The sequence below is a fragment of the Molothrus aeneus genome, unplaced genomic scaffold, assembly GCF_037042795.1.
Source record: "Molothrus aeneus isolate 106 unplaced genomic scaffold, BPBGC_Maene_1.0 scaffold_30, whole genome shotgun sequence".
Taxonomy (NCBI): Eukaryota; Metazoa; Chordata; class Aves; order Passeriformes; family Icteridae; genus Molothrus; species Molothrus aeneus.
In genome coordinates, this window is record NW_027098964.1 from 5,318,087 (window position 1) to 5,336,157 (window position 18,071).

Below are 18,071 nucleotides of genomic sequence, written 5' to 3' on the forward strand. Positions count from 1 at the left end.
ATGTGAGAACTGAGGCTCAGGTGAGGATGATTGATGGGTTAAACAGCCAATCAACTGCCGCGTCTCGCTTGGAGGAGTGGCACCTGGCTGAGAGGAGAGGACAACAGACCCCGCCGCTGCACCTGAAGGCTTGGATGTGATTGACAGGAGTCTCAGCCAATTGCGCGGCAGAAGCTGCTGAGACAGCCAATGGAAGCGCGGATACGAGGCGGAGTCCCGCCCTACAATGCTCAGCGCTGGTCCCGCCCTCCCAGGGAGAGTCCTGACTTCTATTGGTCGATGGCGATGATTGACAGGCATCTGCTCCAATGGGGCGTCGAGGAGCCTTGTGTGGAGGGGGAGCGGCGCCATTGGAGACCTCAGGGATGGGGGAGAGCGGTGAGGGATCAGTCGGGATGGAGTGAAGATCGCTCCTTCCCTCAGGGATCTGGAATGAGGTGAGGGCATGCTTCATTCCATCAGGGATCTAAGGTGAGGGGATCCCTCATTCCCTCGGGATCTGGATATGGGAATGTCCAGGGATGAGGTGAGGGGATCCCTCATTCCCTCAGGGATCAGGAATGGGCTGAGGGGATCCCTCATTCCCTCAGGGATGTGGTGTTATGAATAAGAAGCTTGACTAGGCCAATATTCAAGCAGCAATCAATTTATTATTTAATATGGTAAAGTATGAGCAATACAGCGCTGAGTACAGTGGGGGAAGTTTTCCCTCCACCTGCACACTGATAATTGAGGGTTACAGCTGTTTATAGGGGTACTCATCAGCTTTTTTCAGCAGTTTCTATTTCTAATTTTTACTCATCAGCAATTCTTATTCTAAATTATTACATCACAATTCTATACACTATTGTGATTTTAGGTTTTTTTTTTCAGGATGTATCTCAAAAGGAGTATTTTACATGGTGGTGGTCCAGTTTCCGAAAGAAGAAAGACGAATCCCATCTGGTGGAGTCCAGCTCCCCAGATATGGGTCTATTTTTTAATTATAGAGACTATAAATTAACAACAGTGATGTCCAGCTTCCCTTTGGTCGAAACCATAAATCCTTGAGGTGATGTTCATCTTCCTTTCTCAAGCTGTTTTTCTCTGCTTCCATAAGGCGTGAGATAAGCATATTTCCTATATATATATTCTAAAGCTATAGTTTCAAGGATACAAGTAATATTCTAAAATTATACTTCAAAAGGTTATTATTGCAGAGCTCTTTATGGATTAACTGCAAGCAAAAAGCAACATCCTTAACACCTTAATTCCAGTGCTCCTAAATCCACCAGGGCTAATTGCAAACAAAAGATAGGTTCAAAGGCCTTTTCCCATGCTTTATTTTCCTCAGTTATTATTGGAATTCACAGCTCTGCCATTGCTAGACTCCACACATTTCACATTCACAGATACACACGTGGCCTGTTTGTACCTGACACCGAACACAGCTTTGGATTTCACCCTGGGAATGCCCAGGGATGGGGTTTGGGATCCCTGTTCTCACAGAATGGGAATTTTCCTCCAAATGTCAGGAATTTCACCACCTTTCCGTGTTCTTCACAGGAAAACTTCTCTTTTCTGTCCAGCATGTGGCACATCCCAGCTCTTCCCAACTGATTTTCCAGACTCCATTCCCTTCATCTTCTGATTCTTCTTTATTTTGCTTTCTTTCCAGAAATTTCCAGGAATTTCCAGAAATTCCTGGCAAACCACATCCCGGAGCGCTGGGTATTCTGGACCAGCACAAGGATGGCGACTGGAAGGTGCCTTAGTCCCTCATTTTTGGGATAAAGTACTCCCAAAAATACAAAATTTAGGATTTTTTGTTAAATTACCCCTTAAAATCAGCTTTTTGCTCCTCCAGCCCCCTCTTTTTTACACAAAGAAGGCTCAAAATCCTCATCCATGGGCTCTGGATTGGTGCTTAAAATCTACCCAGGCACTGGAAAATTCCTGCACTTTCCCCTTCGTGTTTCCTGCACTTTCCCCCTCACATTTCCCAACTTTTACCTGTCACATTTCTCACTTTTTCCCCCTCACGCTTCCCACCATTTTCCCCTTTTTCCCCCTCACATTTCCCACCATTTTCCCCCTCATGTTTTCCGCCCTTTTCCCCTCACATTTCCCACCATTTCCCCTCACATTTCCCTCTCTTTTCCCCCTCACATTTCCCTCTCTTTTCCCCCTCACATTTTCCACCATTTTCCCCTCACATTTCCCAAATTTTCCCCCTCACATTTCCCGTCCTTTTCCCCCTTAGTTCCCTTTTTCCCCTCATATTTCCCTTTTTCCCCCTCACATTTCCCACCCTTTTCCCCCTCATGTTTTCTGCCCTTTTCCCCTCACATTTCCCAAATTTTCTCTCATGTTTCCAGCCCTTCTCACATTTCCTACCATTTTCCCCTTACATTTTCCTCACTTTTTCCCCTCACAAAACCCTTTTCCCCCCTCATGTTTCCCAACTTTTTCACCTCATATTTCCCACCCTTTTCCCCTCATGTTTCCTGCCCTTTCCCCATCATATTTCCCTTTTTTCCCCTCACATTTCTCACCTTTTCCCTTGCATTTCCCACCCTTTTCCCCCTCACCTTTTCCCCTCACATTTCCCCAATTTTCCCCCTCACATTTCCCACCCTTTCCCCCTTCATATTTCCCTTTTTTCCCCTCACGTTTCTCACCTTTTCCCCCTCACATTTCCCAAATTTTCCCCCTCACATTTTCCACCCTTTTCCCCCTCATATTTCCCACCCTTTTCCCCCTCACATTTTCCACCCTTTCCCATTTCATATTTCCCTTCTTTCCCCTCATGTTTCTCACCTTTTTCCCTTCACATTTCCCACCCTTTTCCCCCTCACATTTCCCAAATTTTCCCCCTCACATTTTGCCCCGGTCCCTTTAAAAAAACCCGGATGTTCTCCCCCAATCCCGCCCTCAGCAGCGATTCGGTCTCTGGCACACCCAGCGCCGCGGCTCCGAGGATTTTTACCCCGATCCCTTTCATAAAATCCCGATTTTTTACACCAATCCCTTTAATAAAACCCCGATTTTTTTGCCCCAATCCCTTTAATAAAACCCCGATTTTTTACACAAATCCCTTTTAGAAACCCGGATTTTTTACACCAATCCCGGTTTCAGCAGCGATTCGGTCTCTGGCACACCCAGCGCAGTGGCTCCGAGGATTTTTGCCCCAATCCCTTTAAACCCCGGATTTTTTGCACATTTCTCACCCTTTCCCCCTTCATATTTCCCTTCTTTCCCCTCACGTTTCTCACCTTTTTCCCTTCACATTTCCCACCCTTTTCCCTCTCATATTTTCCACCATTTCCGCCTCACATTTCCCAACTTCCCCCCTCATATTTCCCACCCTTTCCCCCTCACATTTTCCACCCTTTTCCCCCTCACATTTCCCGCCCTTTTTCCCCACGTTTCCTGCCCTTTCCCCCTCATGTTTCCCACCCTTTTCCCCCTCACATTTCCCAAATTTTCCCCCTCACATTTTGCCCCGGTCCCTTTAAAAAAACCCGGATGTTCTCCCCCAATCCCGCCCTCAGCAGCGATTCGGTCTCTGGCACACCCAGCGCCGCGGCTCCGAGGATTTTTACCCCGATCCCTTTCATAAAATCCCGATTTTTTACACCAATCCCTTTAATAAAACCCCGATTTTTGCCCCAAATCCCTTTTAGAAACCCGGATTTTTTACACCAATCCCGTTGTCAGCAGCGGTTGGGTCTCTGGCACACCCAGCGCCGCGGCTCCGAGGATTTTTGCCCCAATCCCTTTAATAAAATCCCGAGGTTTTGCACCAATCCCTTTAATAAAACCCTGATTTTTTGCCCCAATCCCTTTAAAAACCCGTATTTTTTGCATATTTCCCACCCTTTCCCATTTCATATTTCCCTTTTTCCCCTCATGTTTCTCACCTTTTTCCCTTCACATTTCCCACCCTTTTCCCCCTCACATTTCCCAAATTTTCCCCCTCACATTTTGCCCCGGTCCCTTTAAAAAAACCCGGATGTTCTGCCCCAATCCCGCCCTCAGCAGCGATTCGGTCTCTGGCACACCCAGCGCCGCGGCTCCGAGGATTTTTACCCCGATCCCTTTCATAAAATCCCGATTTTTTACACCAATCCCTTTAATAAAACCCCGATTTTTGCCCCAAATCCCTTTTAGAAACCCGGATTTTTTACACCAATCCCGTTGTCAGCAGCGGTTGGGTCTCTGGCACACCCAGCGCCGCGGCTCCGAGGATTTTTGCCCCAATCCCTTTAATAAAATCCCGAGGTTTTGCACCAATCCCTTTAATAAAACCCTGATTTTTTGCCCCAATCCCTTTAAAAACCCGTATTTTTTGCATATTTCCCACCCTTTCCCATTTCATATTTCCCTTTTTCCCCTCATGTTTCTCACCTTTTTCCCTTCACATTTCCCACCCTTTTCCCCCTCACATTTCCCAAATTTTCCCCCTCACATTTTGCCCCGGTCCCTTTAAAAAAACCCGGATGTTCTCCCCCAATCCCGCCCTCAGCAGCGATTCGGTCTCTGGCACACCCAGCGCCGCGGCTCCGAGGATTTTTACCCCGATCCCTTTAATAAAATCCCGATTTTTTACACCAATCCCTTTAATAAAACCCCGATTTTTTACACAAATCCCTTTTAGAAACCCGGATTTTTTACACCAATCCCGCCCTCAGCAGCGGTTGGGTCTCTGGCACACCCAGCGCAGCGGCTCCGAGGATTTTTACCCCGATCCCTTTAATAAAATCCCGATTTTTTACACCAATCCCTTTAAAAAAATCCCGATTTTTTTGCCCCAATCCCTTTAATAAAACCCCGACTTTTTACACAAATCCCTTTTAGAAAACCCGGATTTTTTACACCAATCCCGCCCTCAGCAGCGGTTGGGTCTCTGGCACACCCAGCGCAGCGGCTCCGAGGATTTTTACCCCGATCCCTTTAATAAAATCCCGATTTTTTACACCGATCCCTTTAATAAAATCCCGATTTTTTACACCAATCCCTTTAATAAAAGCCCGATTTTTGCCCCAAATCCCAGTTTCAGCAGCGGTTGGGTCTCTGGCACACCCAGCGCAGCGGCTCCGAGCACCTCACGCTCACCCAGCGCCCCTTGGGCCCCAGGGCCCCGCAGCCCCCGGGCTCCCGCTGCTCCTCCTGCAGCCACACGTCCCAAAACCTGAGAAAAACCACAAAAAACCACAAAAAACCACGAAAAAAAAAAACAAATTACAAAAGAAAACATCACAAAAACGATAAAGTAAAATCGAGGGATGAAAATAACCCGAAAAAAAGGGTTTAAAAGCACAAATAAAGCGATTTTTGAGGGGAAAACGAGGCCGGAAATTCAATTTTTTCATGGTAGAAATGGAGTAAAAAATTGGATTTATGGGGTAGTTTTTATTAATGGTAATGAGTTTTATGATTTCTAGTAATTGATTTGAGTTTTAATTGACTTTTAGTTCTTTTTCAAGCAATTTTTAGTAATTTAAATTTTCAAAGGATTTTTTTATTGATTTTTATAAATTCTTTTTCATAATTTTTAATAGTTTAAATTTCTAATGGATTTTTAAAGCAATTTTTAATAATTTAAATTTTTAAAGGGTTTCTATTGATTTTTTTGTAATTTTTAGTCGTTTAAATATTTTAATGGGTTTTTAAAGCAATTTTTAAGAATTTAATTAAATTTTAATGGATTTTTTATTGATTTTTTTTTTTTTGTAATTTTTAGTAGTTTGAATTTTTTAATGGATTTTAAAGCAATTTTTAAGAATTTAAATTTTTAAAGGGTTTCTATTGATTTTTTTGTAATTTTTAGTAGTTTAAAAACTTTTAATGGATTTTTAAAGCAACTTTTAATAATTTAATTTTTTAAGTATTTTTAATTTATTTTTATAAAATTTTTTTTGTAATTTTTAATAGTTTAAATTTTTTAATGGATTTTTAAAGCAATTTTTAGTATTTTAATTTTTTCCCCCAAAAAATCCGATTTTTTTTTCCCCAAATCAGGATTTTTTTAACCAAAACTCAGGAATTTTTCCTGGAATTCTGGATTTTTTTCAAAGAAAAATTCTGATTTTTTTTTTTTTTTTTGCTAAAAATTGGGATTTTTTTTACCCAAAAATTGGGATTTTTTTCCAAAACTCCAAATTTTTATGGGAAGTCAGGATTTTTTACTCAAAATCGGATTTTTTACAAGAAAACCACAATTTTTTCCCCTCAAAACTCAGGAAAAATCAGAATTTTTTTACCAAAAAATCAAAATTTTTTGGCCTAAAAATCAGATTTTTTCCCCCAAAATTGGGATTTTGTGGCCAAAATTGTGGGGGTTTTTTTCCCAAAATCAGGATTTTTTAACCAAAATTGGGGAATTTTTCCTGGAATTCTGGATTTTTTTCAAAGAAAAATTCTGATTTTTATTTTTTTCCCCCAAAATTGGGATTTTTAAAATTTTTTTATCCAAAAAACCAGGAATTTTCATCAAATATCAGAATTTTATTGGAAATCAGGATTTCTTTCCTCAAAATCTGATTTTTCCCCCCCAAACCTCAGGAAAAATCCGAATTTTTTGACCAAAAAAATCCACTTTTTTGGCCTAAAAATCAGAATTTTTTTCCCCAAAATTGGGATTTTTTTGGCCAAAATTGTGATTTTTTTTTTTTCCCAAAATCCGTTTTTTTGAACCAAAACTCGGGAATTTTTCCTGGAATTCTGGATTCTTTTTAAAGAAAAATTCTGATATTTTTTTTTGCTAAAAATTGGGATTTTTCCCCCAAAATTGGGATTTTTTCCCCCCCCAAAACTCGGGAAAAATCAGAATTTTTGATTGAAAAATCAAATTTTTTGACCAAAAAAATCAGATTTTTCCCCCCAAAATTGGGATTTTTTTTGGCCAAAATTGTGATTATTTTTCCCCCCATAAATTGTGATTTTTTTTTCCCAAAATTTGGGGTTTTTCCCCCAAATTTGGGGTTCTTACATCACCGTGGGCTCCTCTCCAGTGACCCAGCGCCACTGCCCCGCCTGCTGCAGGTCCCTCAGCCCCAGCCAATAGGAGCTGCTGCGGTTGCTGTTCTCCAGCAGGAAAAGCTGCAGAAAAACCTGGCTCAGGGATTTAGGCGCCTGGCTCAGGGATTTAGGCGCCTGGCTTAGGGATTTAGGATCAGGGATTTAGGATCAGGGATTTAGGCACCTGGCTCAGGGATTTAGGATCAGGGATTTAGGCCCTGGCTCAGGGATTTAGGCCCTGGCTCAGGGATTTAGGATCAGGGATTTAGGGTCAGTGCTTTAGGCCCCTGTCTCAGTGCTTTAGGCTCAGTGCTTTAGGCTCCTGTCTCAGTGCTTTAGGCCCCTGTCTCAGGGATTTAGGCCCTGTCTCAGTGCTTTAGGCCCCTGTCTCAGTGCTTTAGGCTTATTTCTCAGTGCTTTAGGCCCCTGTCTCAGGGATTTAGGCTCCTTTCTCAGTGCTTTAGGCCCCTGTCTCAGGGATTTAGGCTCAGGGCTTTAGGCCCCTATCTCAGGGATTTAGGCTCAGTGCTTTAGGCCCCTGTCTCAGGGATTTAGGCCCTGTCTCAGTGCTTTAGGCTCATTTCTCAGTGCTTTAGGCCCCTGTCTCAGGGATTTAGGGTCAGTGCTTTAGGCCCCTGTCTCAGGGCTTTAGGCCCCTGTCTCAGGGCTTTAGGCCCCTGTCTCAGTGCTTTAGGCCCCTGTCTCAGGGATTTAGGATCAGTGCTTTAGGCCCCTGTCTCAGTGCTTTAGGCCCCTGTCTCAGTGCTTTAGGCTCCTGTCTCAGGGATTTAGGCCCTTGTCTCAGGACTTTAGGCCCCTGGCTCAGGGATTTAGGATCAGTGCTTTAGGCTCTGGCTCAGGGATTTAGGCCCTGGCTCAGGGATTTAGGCCCCTGGCTCAGGGATTTAGGCTACTTTCTCAGTGCTTTAGGCCCTGGCTCAGTGCTTTAGGCCCCTGGCTCAGGGATTTAGGCCCCGGCTCAGGGATTTAGGCCCCACCTGCTCCTCCTGCTCTCTGATCACCGCCAGGTGCGCGCCCAGGTCCGCGCAGGCGTTGAGGGCCCGGCCCCAGCTCAGAGCGTCCGGGGAGAACGAGAAACAACTGGAGCCGTGAGGGAGCCAGCCCGGGCCGCATGGCTGGGGACTGCCCAGCGCCCGGCACAGATGTTCTGGGGAGAAAACACCGGAAAATGGGAAATTTAATATGGGAAATGTGGGAAATTATCCGGGAAAATACGGGAAATTATCCGGGAAAATACAGGGAATTTATACAGGAAACCGGAAACAGGAACCAGCTGGAGCCGTGTGGGAGCCAGCCCGGGCCGCATGGCTGGGGACTGCCCAGGGCCCGGCACAGCTGTTCTGGGGAGAAAACAGGGGAAAATGGGAAATTTAATATGGGAAATTATCCGGAAATTATCCGGAAAAAACGGGAAAATCTACAGGAATTTATACAGGAATTTATACAGGAACCAGCTGGAGCCGTGAGGGAGCCAGCCCGGGCCGCATGGCTGGGGACTACCCAGGGCCCGGCACAGATGTTCTGGGGAGAAAACACCAGAAAATGGGAAATTTATACGGGAAATGTGGGAAATTATCCGGGAAAAAAACGGGAAAATCTATAGGAATTTATACAGGAATTTATACAGGAAACCGGAAACAGGAACCAGCTGGAGCCGTGAGGGAGCCAACCCCGGGCCGCATGGCTGGGGACTGCCCAGGGCCCGGCACAGCTGTTCTGGGGAGAAAACAGGGAAAAACGGGAAATTTAATGTGGGAAATGTGGGAAATTATCCGGGAAAAAACGGGAAAATCTACAGGAATTTATACAGGAATTTATACAGGAACCAGCTGGAGCCGTGAGGGAGCCAGCCCGGGCCGCAGCGCCGGGAACTACCCAGGGCTCGGCACAGCTGTTCTGGGGAGAAAACACCGGAAAATGGGAAATTTAATGTGGGAAATGTGGGAAATTATCCAGGAAAAACTGGGAAAATATCCGGGAAAATCCAGGGAATTTATACAGGAATTTATACAGGAAACCGGAAACAGGAACCAGCTGGAGCCGTGAGGGAGCCAGCCCGGGCCGCAGCGCTGGGGACTGCCCAGGGCCCGGCACAGCTGTTCTGGGGAGAAAACACCGGAAAATGGGAAATTTAATATGGGAAATGTGGGAAATTATCCGGAAAAAAACGGGAAAATATCCTGGAAAATACAGGGAAATTCTACAGGAATTTATACAGGAACCAGCTGGAGCTGTGAGGGAGCCAGCCCGGGCCGCAGCGCTGGGGACTGCCCCGGGCACGGCACAGCAACTCTGGGGGAAAAACACCCGAAAATGGGAAATTTATCCTGGGAAATTATTCCGGGAAAAACCGGGAAATTATCCAGGAAAATATCCAGGAAAAACTGGGAAATTATTTGGGAAAATATCCAGGAAAATCCGGGGAAATGATCTGTGAGAAACCCCAGGGAAACGGCCCCGCAGCGCCGGGAGCTGCCCAGGGCTCAGCACAGCAACTCTGGGGCAAAAACACCCAAAAATGGGAAATTTCTACTGGAAAAAACTGGAAAATTATCCAGGAAAACATCAGGAAATGATCCAGGAAAATATCCGGGAAATGGGAAAAATCCCAGGAATTTTTGGGGATTTTTTGAGGGATTTTTTTTTTAATTTTGAGGGGATTTTTTTGGGGGGAGGGGGGGAATTTTTGGGAAAATGTTGGGAATTTTTAGGGTGGATTTTGGGAATTTTTGGGGGAGAATTTTGGGATTTTGGGGGGAATTTTGAGAATTTTTGGGGGGGAAATTGTCGGGAATTTTTGTGGGGAATTTTTTGGGGGATAATTTTGGAAATTTTGGGGGATTTTTTTATAATTATGGGGGAAAAATTGGGCATTTGGGGGAGAATTTTGGGGATTTTTTTTTGAATTTCGGGGGAATTTTTTTAGGGAATTTTTTTTTTTTTTTTTTTTTAGGAATTGTTGGGAATTTGGGGAATTTTTTGGGGGAGATTTTGGGAATTTTGGGGGGGATTCTGTTCATTACCAATGAGCTCCTGCTGCTCCAGTTGGTGCTGCCGGATCCCGAAACGGAGCCCGATCTGATCCTGCTGCACTGAAACCAGTAGGGACCAGTATAAACCAGTAGGAACCAGTAGGAACCAGTATAAACTGGTATGGACCAGTAGAAACCAGTACAGACCAGTAGAAACCAGGATGGACCAGTATGGACCAGTACGGACCAGTAGGGACCGGTATGGATTGGTATGGACCAGTATGGACCAGTAGGGACCAGTAAGGACCAGTAAGGACCAGTAGGAACCAGTACAGACCAGTAGAAACCAGTATGGACCAGTATGGGTCAGTAGGAACCAGTATGGACCAGTACGGACCAGTAGAAACCACTATGGACCAGTGCTCCCAGTATGGACCAGTAGGAACCAGTATGGGCCAGTGTGGACCGGTATGGACTGGTATGGGCTGGTATGGACCAGTATGGACCAGTACAGACCAGTATAAACCACTATGGACCAGTGCTCCCAGTATGGGCTGGTATGGACCAGTACAGACCAGTAGAAACCAGTATGGACCAGTGCTCCCAGTATGGATAAGTCCCATCCCAGTCCCTCCCAGTTTCTCCCAGTCCATGCCAGTGCCCCTTAATCCCATCCCAGTCCCTCCCAGTATAATCCAGTCCAAACCCAGTCCATCCCAATCCCCTCCCAGTTTGTCCCAGTTCCCTCCCAGTCCCTCCCAGTATAACCCAGTGCCCGCCAATCTGATCCCAGTCCCTCCCAATCCCCTCCCAGTTTGTCCCAGTTTGTCCCAGTTTGTCCCAGTTCCCTCCCAGTCCCTCCCAGTTTGTCCCAATCCCCTCCCAGTCCCTCCCAATCCCCTCCCAGTTTGTCCCAGTTTGTCCCAGTTTGTCCCAGTTCCCTCCCAGTCCATTCCAATCCCCTCCCAGTCCATCCCAATCCCCTCCCAGTATAACCCAGTCCCTCCCAGTCCCTCCCAATCCCCTCCCAGTTTGTCCCAGTTTGTCCCAGTTTGTCCCAGTTCCCTCCCAGTCCCCCCAGTCCCATCCCAATCCCCTCCCAGTTTGTCCCAGTTTGTCCCAGTCCCTCCCAGTCCAATCCCAGTCCATTCCAATCCCATCCCAATCCCCTCCCAGTTTGTCCCAGTTTGTCCCAGTTTGTCCCAGTTTGTCCCAGTTTGTCCCAGTTCCCTCCCAGTCCATTCCAATCCCCTCCCAGTATAACCCAGTCCTTCCCAGTCCCTCCCAAGCCCTTCCCAGTTTGTCCCAGTTTGTCCCAGTCCTTCCCAGTCCCTCCCAAGCCCTTCCCAGTTTGTCCCAGTTTGTCCCAGTCCTTCCCAGTCCCTCCCAATCCCTCCCAGTTTGTCCCAGTCCCTCCCAGTTTGTCCCAGTTCAATTTCCCCATTCCCTCAGACCCGGCCAAGGCTCCAACCCCACACTGGAATCATTTCCCCAATTTCCCATATTTGAATTATTTCCCAATTTCCCACACTGGAATCATTTCCCAAATTTCCCACATTAAATTTAATTTCCCAATCTTCCCATATTTGAATTATTCCCAATTTCCCCAATTTCCCCAATTTTCCCATATTGGAATTATTTCCCAATTTCCCAATTCCCCAATTCCCCAATTTCCCAATTTCCCCATTTCCCCAATTTTCCATATTTGAATTATTCCCCAATTTCCCCATTTTCCCAATTTTCCCCATTTTCCCCATTTTCCCCACATTAAAATCATTTCCCAATTTCCCCAATTTTCCATATTTGAATTATTCCCCAATTTCCCCATTTTCCCAATTTCCCCAAATTCCCCAATTTTCCCAATTTCCCAATTTTCCCAATTTTCCCAATTTCCCAATTTTCCCATTTTCCCAATTTCCCCAAATTTCCCAATTTTCCCCAATTTCCCAATTTCCCAATTTTCCCAATTTCCCAATTTTCCCAATTTTCCCAATTTTCCCAATTTCCCCATTTTCCCAATTTTCCCCATTTTCCCCATTTCCCCACATTAAAATCATTTCCAATTTTCCCAATTTTCCCATTTTCCCCATTTCCCTCTGGAATTTCCTCTCACCCGAGTCCCAGATTCCGGAGAAATTCGCCCTCAGCAGCTCCAGCTCCTCCCGCAGCTCCAGGTCTGCCAAGGCAAATTCCAGGAAATTCCCCAAAATTCCCATTTCCCATGGAAATGATCCCAAAATTCCCATTTCCCATGGAAATGATCCCAAAAATTCCCATTTCCCATGGAAATGATCCCAAAATTCCCATTTTTCCCACAAAATCCATCCCCAAAGTCTCCATTTTCCCCCTCAAAATTCCCATTTTTCCATAGAATCCACCCCAAAATTCCCATTTTTCCCTCCCAAAATCCATCCCCAAAATTCCCATTTCCCATGGAATTTATCCCCAAAATTCCCATTTTCCCTCCCAAAATTCCCATTTTTCCATAGAATCCACCCCAAAATTCCCATTTTTCCCTCCCAAAATTCCCATTTTCCCTCCCCAAATTCCCATTTTTCCCTCCCCAAATTCCCATTTTCCATAGAATCCACCCCAAAATTCCCATTTTTCCCTCCCAAAATTCCCATTTTCCCTCCCAAAATTCCCATTTTTCCATAGAATCCGCCCCAAAATTCCCATTTTTCCCTCCCAAAATTCCCATTTTCCCTCCCCAAATTCCCATTTTCCCTCCCCAAATTCCCATTTTCCATAGAATCCACCCCAAAATTCCCATTTTTCCATAGAATCCACCCCAAAATTCCCATTTTTCCCTCCCAAAATTCCCTTTTTTCCCATGCAATTTCCCCCCAAAATTCCAAATTTTCAATGCAATTTCCCCCGCAAAATTCCCATCTTTCTCCCATTTTTCTCCCATTTGTCCATGAAATTTGTCCCAAAATTCCCATTTTTCCATAGCATCCTTCCCAAAATTCTCATTTCTTGATGGAAATTTCCCCAAAATTCCCATTTTTCCCTCCCAAAATTCCCATTTTTCAATGCAATTTCCCCCAAAATTCCCTTTTTGCTCCCATTTTCCCATGGAATTCATCCCCAAAATCCCCAATTTTCCATCAAATCCACCCCAAAAATTCCGATTTTCCCCCATTCAATCCATCCCAAAATTCCCATTTTTTTCCACAGAATCCACCCCAAAATTCCCATTTTTCATGCAATTGTTCCCCAAATTCCCATTTTCCCCATGGAATTTATCCCAAAAATTTCCCCCCAAAATTCCCAGTTTTTCACAAAATCCAGCCCCAAAATCTCCATTTCCCCCCCCCCCAAAATTCCCATTTTTCCATAGAATCCACCCCAAAATTCCCATTTTTTCCCCTCCCAAATTCCCCATTTTCCCCATGCAATTTCTCCCAAAATTCCCATTTCTCAATGGAATTTCCCTCCCAAAATTCCCAATTTTCCATCAAATCCACCCCAAAAATTCCGATTTTTTCCCATTCAATCCATCCCCAAACTCCCATTTCCCCCCCCAAAATTCCCATTTTTCATGCAATTGCTCCCCAAATTCCCATTTTCCCCATGGAATTTATCCCAATTTTCCCATTTTCCCCCCCAAAATTCCCATTTTTCCACAAAATCCATCCCCAAAATCTCCATTTTCCCCTCAAAATTCCCATTTTCTCAAGGAATTTATCCCAAAATTCCCATTTTTCCCCTCCCAAAATTCCCATTTTCCCCATGCAATTTCCCCCCAAAAAATTCCAGGTTTTCAATCGAATTTCCCCCCCAAATTCCCATTTTTGGTGTTTTTTTTCCCAAATCCCCATTTTCCCCCCCAAACTCCCCATTTTTTCCCAGAATTTGCCCAAAATCCCCATTTTTTGCCCCTTAAAATCCCCATTTTTCCCCCAAACTCCCCATTTTTGTTGTCATCCCCCCAAAATCCCCATTTTTTCACGATTTGCCCAAAATCCCCGTTTTTTGCCCCAAAATCCCCATTTCCCCCCCAAAGTCCCCATTTTTGGTGGAATTTGCCAAAATCCCCATTTTTCACCCCAAAATTCCCCTTTTTTTCTCCAGAATTTTCCCCAAACTCCCCATTTTCCCCCCAAAACCCCCATTTTTATCAGAATTTGCCCAAAATCCCCGTGTTTTGCCCCAAAATCCCCATTTTTATCACAATTTGCCCAAAATCCCCATTTTTCCCCCCAAACCCGCTCACATTTGCCCCAAACCCCCGTTTTTTATCACAATTTGCCCAAAATCCCGGTTTTTTATCACAATTTGCCCAAAATCCCGGTTTTTTATCACAATTTGCCCAAAATCCGCGTTTTTCCCCCCAAACTCCCCATTTTCCCGGAATTTGCCCAAAATCCCCGTTTTTCGCCCCAAACTCGCTCACATTTGCCCCAAATCCCCATTTTTGGTGTAATTTGCCCAAACTCCCGGTTTTTTTATCCCAATTTGCCCAAAATCCCCGTTTTTCACCCCAAACCCCGCTCACATTTGCCCCAAACCCCCAATTTTCCCCCAATTTGCCCAAAATCCCCATTTTTCACCCCAAACCCCCGTTTTTTTCCCAGAATTTGCCCAAAATCCCGGTTTTTCGCCCCAAACCCGCTCCCATTTGCCCCAAATCCCCATTTTTCCCCCAATTTGCCCAAAATCCCGGTTTTTTCTCCCAATTTGCCCAAAATCCCCATTTTTTATCCCAATTTGCCCAAAATCCCCGTTTTTCGCCCCAAACTCCCCATTTTTCCCCCAATTTGCCCCAAACCCCCATTTTTTATCCCAATTTGCCCAAAATCCCGGTTTTTTCTCCCAATTTGCCCAAAATCCCGGTTTTTCCCCAATTTGCCCAAAATCCCGGTTTTTCGCCCCAAACCCCGCTCACATTTGCCCAAAATCCCGGTTTTTTATCCCAATTTGCCCAAAATCCCGGTTTTTTATCCCAATTTGCCCAAAATCCCGGTTTTTCCCCCCAAACCCGCTCACATTTGCCCCAAATCCCCGTTTTTTATCCCAATTTGCCCAAAATCCCGGTTTTTTATCACAATTTGCCCAAAATCCGCGTTTTTCACCCCAAACCCCCGTTTTTTTCCCAGAATTTGCCCAAAATCCCCGTTTTTCGCCCCAAACCCGCTCCCATTTGCCCCAAATCCCCATTTTTGGTGTAATTTGCCCAAAATCCCGGTTTTTTATCCCAATTTGCCCAAAATCCCGGTTTTTTATCCCAATTTGCCCAAAATCCCCGTTTTTCACCCCAAACCCCGCTCACATTTGCCCCAAATCCCCATTTTTCCCCCAATTTGCCCAAAATCCCCATTTTTTATCCCAATTTGCCCAAAATCCCCGTTTTTCGCCCCAAACTCCCCATTTTTTATCCCAATTTGCCCAAAATCCCGGTTTTTTCTCCCAATTTGCCCAAAATCCCGGTTTTTCCCCAATTTGCCCAAAATCCCGGTTTTTCGCCCCAAACCCGCTCACATTTGCCCCAAACCCCCATTTTTTATCCCAATTTGCCCAAAATCCCCATTTTTCACCCCAAAATCCCGGTTTTTTCCCCCAATTTGCCCAAACTCCCGGTTTTTTCCCCCAATTTGCCCAAAATCCCGGTTTTTCACCCCAAACTCCCCATTTTTGGTGTAATTTGCCCAAAATCCCGGTTTTTCGCCCCAAACCCCGCTCACATTTGCGCAGCCCCAGCCCCAGCGCTCCGGCCCAGCCCAGCCCCAGCAGCGCCAGCGCCCCCAGCACGGCCCGGCCCCGCCAATTTGGGGCAAAATCCCCAATTTTTGGGGCAAAATCCCCAAATTTCGGGTCCGGATCCCCAATTTTGGGGTCGGGAATTCCGAATTTGGGGTCGGGATTGCGGAATTTGGGGTCGGGATCGGAGATTTTGGGGTGAGAATCGGCGATTTTGGGGTCGGGGTCCGGCAGGGACGGAGCCGGGGAGGAGCCGGGAGCGCCCGCCAGGAGATAAAGGCCTGGAAATGGGGGAAAAACGGGAAAATTGGGAAAAATGGGAAAAATGGGGAAAATAGGGGGGGAAATTGGGGGGGAAATGGGGGGGAAATGGGGGAAATTGGGAAAAATGGGGGAAAAATGGGGGGGAAATGGGGGGGAAATGGGGGGGAAAAATGGGGAAAAATGGGGATAAAGGCCTGGAAATGGGGGAAAAACGGGAAAATTGGGAAAAATGGGAAAAATTGGGAAAATAGGGGGGAAAATAGGGGGGAAATTGGGAAAATTGGGAAAAATGGGGAAAAATAGGGGGGAAATTGGGGGGGAAATTGGGAAAAATGGGGGAAATTGGGAAAAATGGGGGAAATGGGGAAAATACGGGGGGAAAATAGGGGGAAATTGGGAAAATGGGGAAAATAGGGGGGAAAAACGGGGGAAATTGGGAAAATTGGGAAAAATGGGGAAAATACGGGGGGAAATTGGGGGGGAAATTGGGAAAAATGGGGGAAATTGGGAAAAACGGAGATAAAGGCCTGGAAATGGGGGAAAAACGGGGGAAATTGGGAAAATTGGGAAAAATGGGGAAAATAGGGGGGAAAATAGCGGGGAAATGGGGGGGAAATGGGGGAAAAACGGGGGAAATTGGGAGAAATGGAGATAAAGGCCTGGAAATGGGGGAAAAATGGGAAAAATTGGGAAAAACGGGGAAAATACGGGGGGAAAAACGGGGGAAATTGGGAAAAATGGAAAAATGGGGAAAATAGGGGGGAAAACGGGGGAAATTGGGAAAATTGGGAAAAATGGGGAAAATAGGGGGGGAAAACGGGGGGAAATGGGAAAATTGGGAAAAATGGGGGGAAATGGGAAAAAATTGGGGAGGAAATAGGGGGAAAATGGGGGAAAAATGGGGGAAATTGGGAAAAATGGGAAAAATGGGGAAAATACGGGGGAAATGGGGGAGAAACGGGAAATTGGGAAAAATGGGGGGGAAATGGGGGAAACCGGGGGGATTGGGAAAAATGGGGAAAAATAGGGGGAAAAACGGGAAATTGGGAAAAACGGAGATAAAGGCCTGGAAATGGGGGAAAAACGGGGGAAATTGGGAAAATTGGGAAAAATGGGGAAAATACGGGGGGAAAATGGGGAAAAACTGGGGGAATTGGGAAAATGGGGAAAAATAGGGGGAAATTGGGGGGAAATTGGGGAAATGGGGGAAAATGGGGGGAAATTGGGAAAAATGGGGAAATTGGGGAAAAATAGGGGGGAAATGGGGGAGAAATGGGGAAAATGGGGAGAAACGGAAATTGGGGAAAATGGGGAAAAATAGGGAAAATACGGGGGAAATTGGGAAAAATGGGAAAAATGGGAAAAATTGGGGGGAAAATAGGGGGGAAATGGGGGAAACGGGGAAATTGGGAAAAATGGGGAAAATGGGGAAAAATGGGGAAAAATGGAGATAAAGGCCTCGAAATGGGGGAAAAAACGGGGGAAATTGGGAAAAATGGGGAAAATTGGGGGGAAAATAGGGGGAAATTGGGGGGAAATTGGGAAAAATGGGGGGAAATGGGGAAAATGGGGGGAAAACGGGGAAATTGGGAAAAATGGGGGGAAAATGGGGGGAAATGGGGCAAAAAGCGGGGAAATGGGAAAAATACGGGGGAAAATGGGGAAATTGGGAAAATTGGGGAAAAATGGGGGAAAATTGGGGGAAAATAGGGGGGAAATGGGGGAAAAACGGGAAATTGGGGAAAATACGGGGGGAAATGGGAAAAATGGGGGGGAAATTGGGGAAAAAGCGGGGAAATTGGGAAAATTGGGAAAAATGGGGAAAAATTGGGGGGAAAAACGGGGAAATTGGGAAAAATGGGGAAAATGGGGGAAAATTGGGGGAAAAACGGGGGAAATTGGGAAAAATGGGGAAAATGGGGAAAAATAGGGGGGAAATAGGGGGGGAAATGGGGAAAAACGGGGGAAATTGGGAAAAGCGGAGATAAAGGCCTGGAAATGGGGGAAAAACGGGGAAATTGGGAAATTGGGGAAATAATGGGGGAAAAGCGGGGAAATTGGGAAAATTGGGGGAAATGGGGGAAAATTGGGAAAAACGGGGGGGAAATG

General features: G+C 45.6%; 1 protein-coding gene and 1 long non-coding RNA gene across 4 annotated transcripts in view; one reads left to right on the forward strand and one right to left on the reverse strand.

Moving 5' to 3' along the window:
• Positions 1-344: 344 nt before the first annotated feature.
• Positions 345-5,328, forward strand: LOC136570121 (uncharacterized). Its single transcript, XR_010785509.1, has 2 exons — positions 345-437; positions 874-5,328. It is a non-coding gene; the product is annotated as an uncharacterized lncRNA (long non-coding RNA).
• LOC136570060 (C-type lectin domain family 17, member A-like) overlaps positions 4,790-18,071 on the reverse strand; it is a 17,355-nt gene continuing 4,073 nt past the window's right edge. Inside the window, exons 3-8 of one of the 3 annotated variants that reach the window (XM_066570497.1) lie at positions 15,683-15,979; positions 12,109-12,171; positions 10,047-10,115; positions 8,001-8,170; positions 6,974-7,083; positions 4,790-5,173 (exon numbers count right to left, since the gene is read on the reverse strand). In XM_066570497.1, coding sequence (XP_066426594.1) covers positions 5,038-5,173; positions 6,974-7,083; positions 8,001-8,170; positions 10,047-10,115; positions 12,109-12,171; positions 15,683-15,979 — 845 coding nt within the window. In that variant the 3' untranslated portion in view covers positions 4,790-5,037. Of the gene's footprint in view, positions 5,174-6,973; positions 7,096-8,000; positions 8,171-8,439; positions 9,125-10,046; positions 10,116-12,108; positions 12,172-15,682; positions 15,980-18,071 lie in introns of those variants that run through there. The other 2 variants (XM_066570496.1, XM_066570498.1) reach the window with 2 other exon arrangements.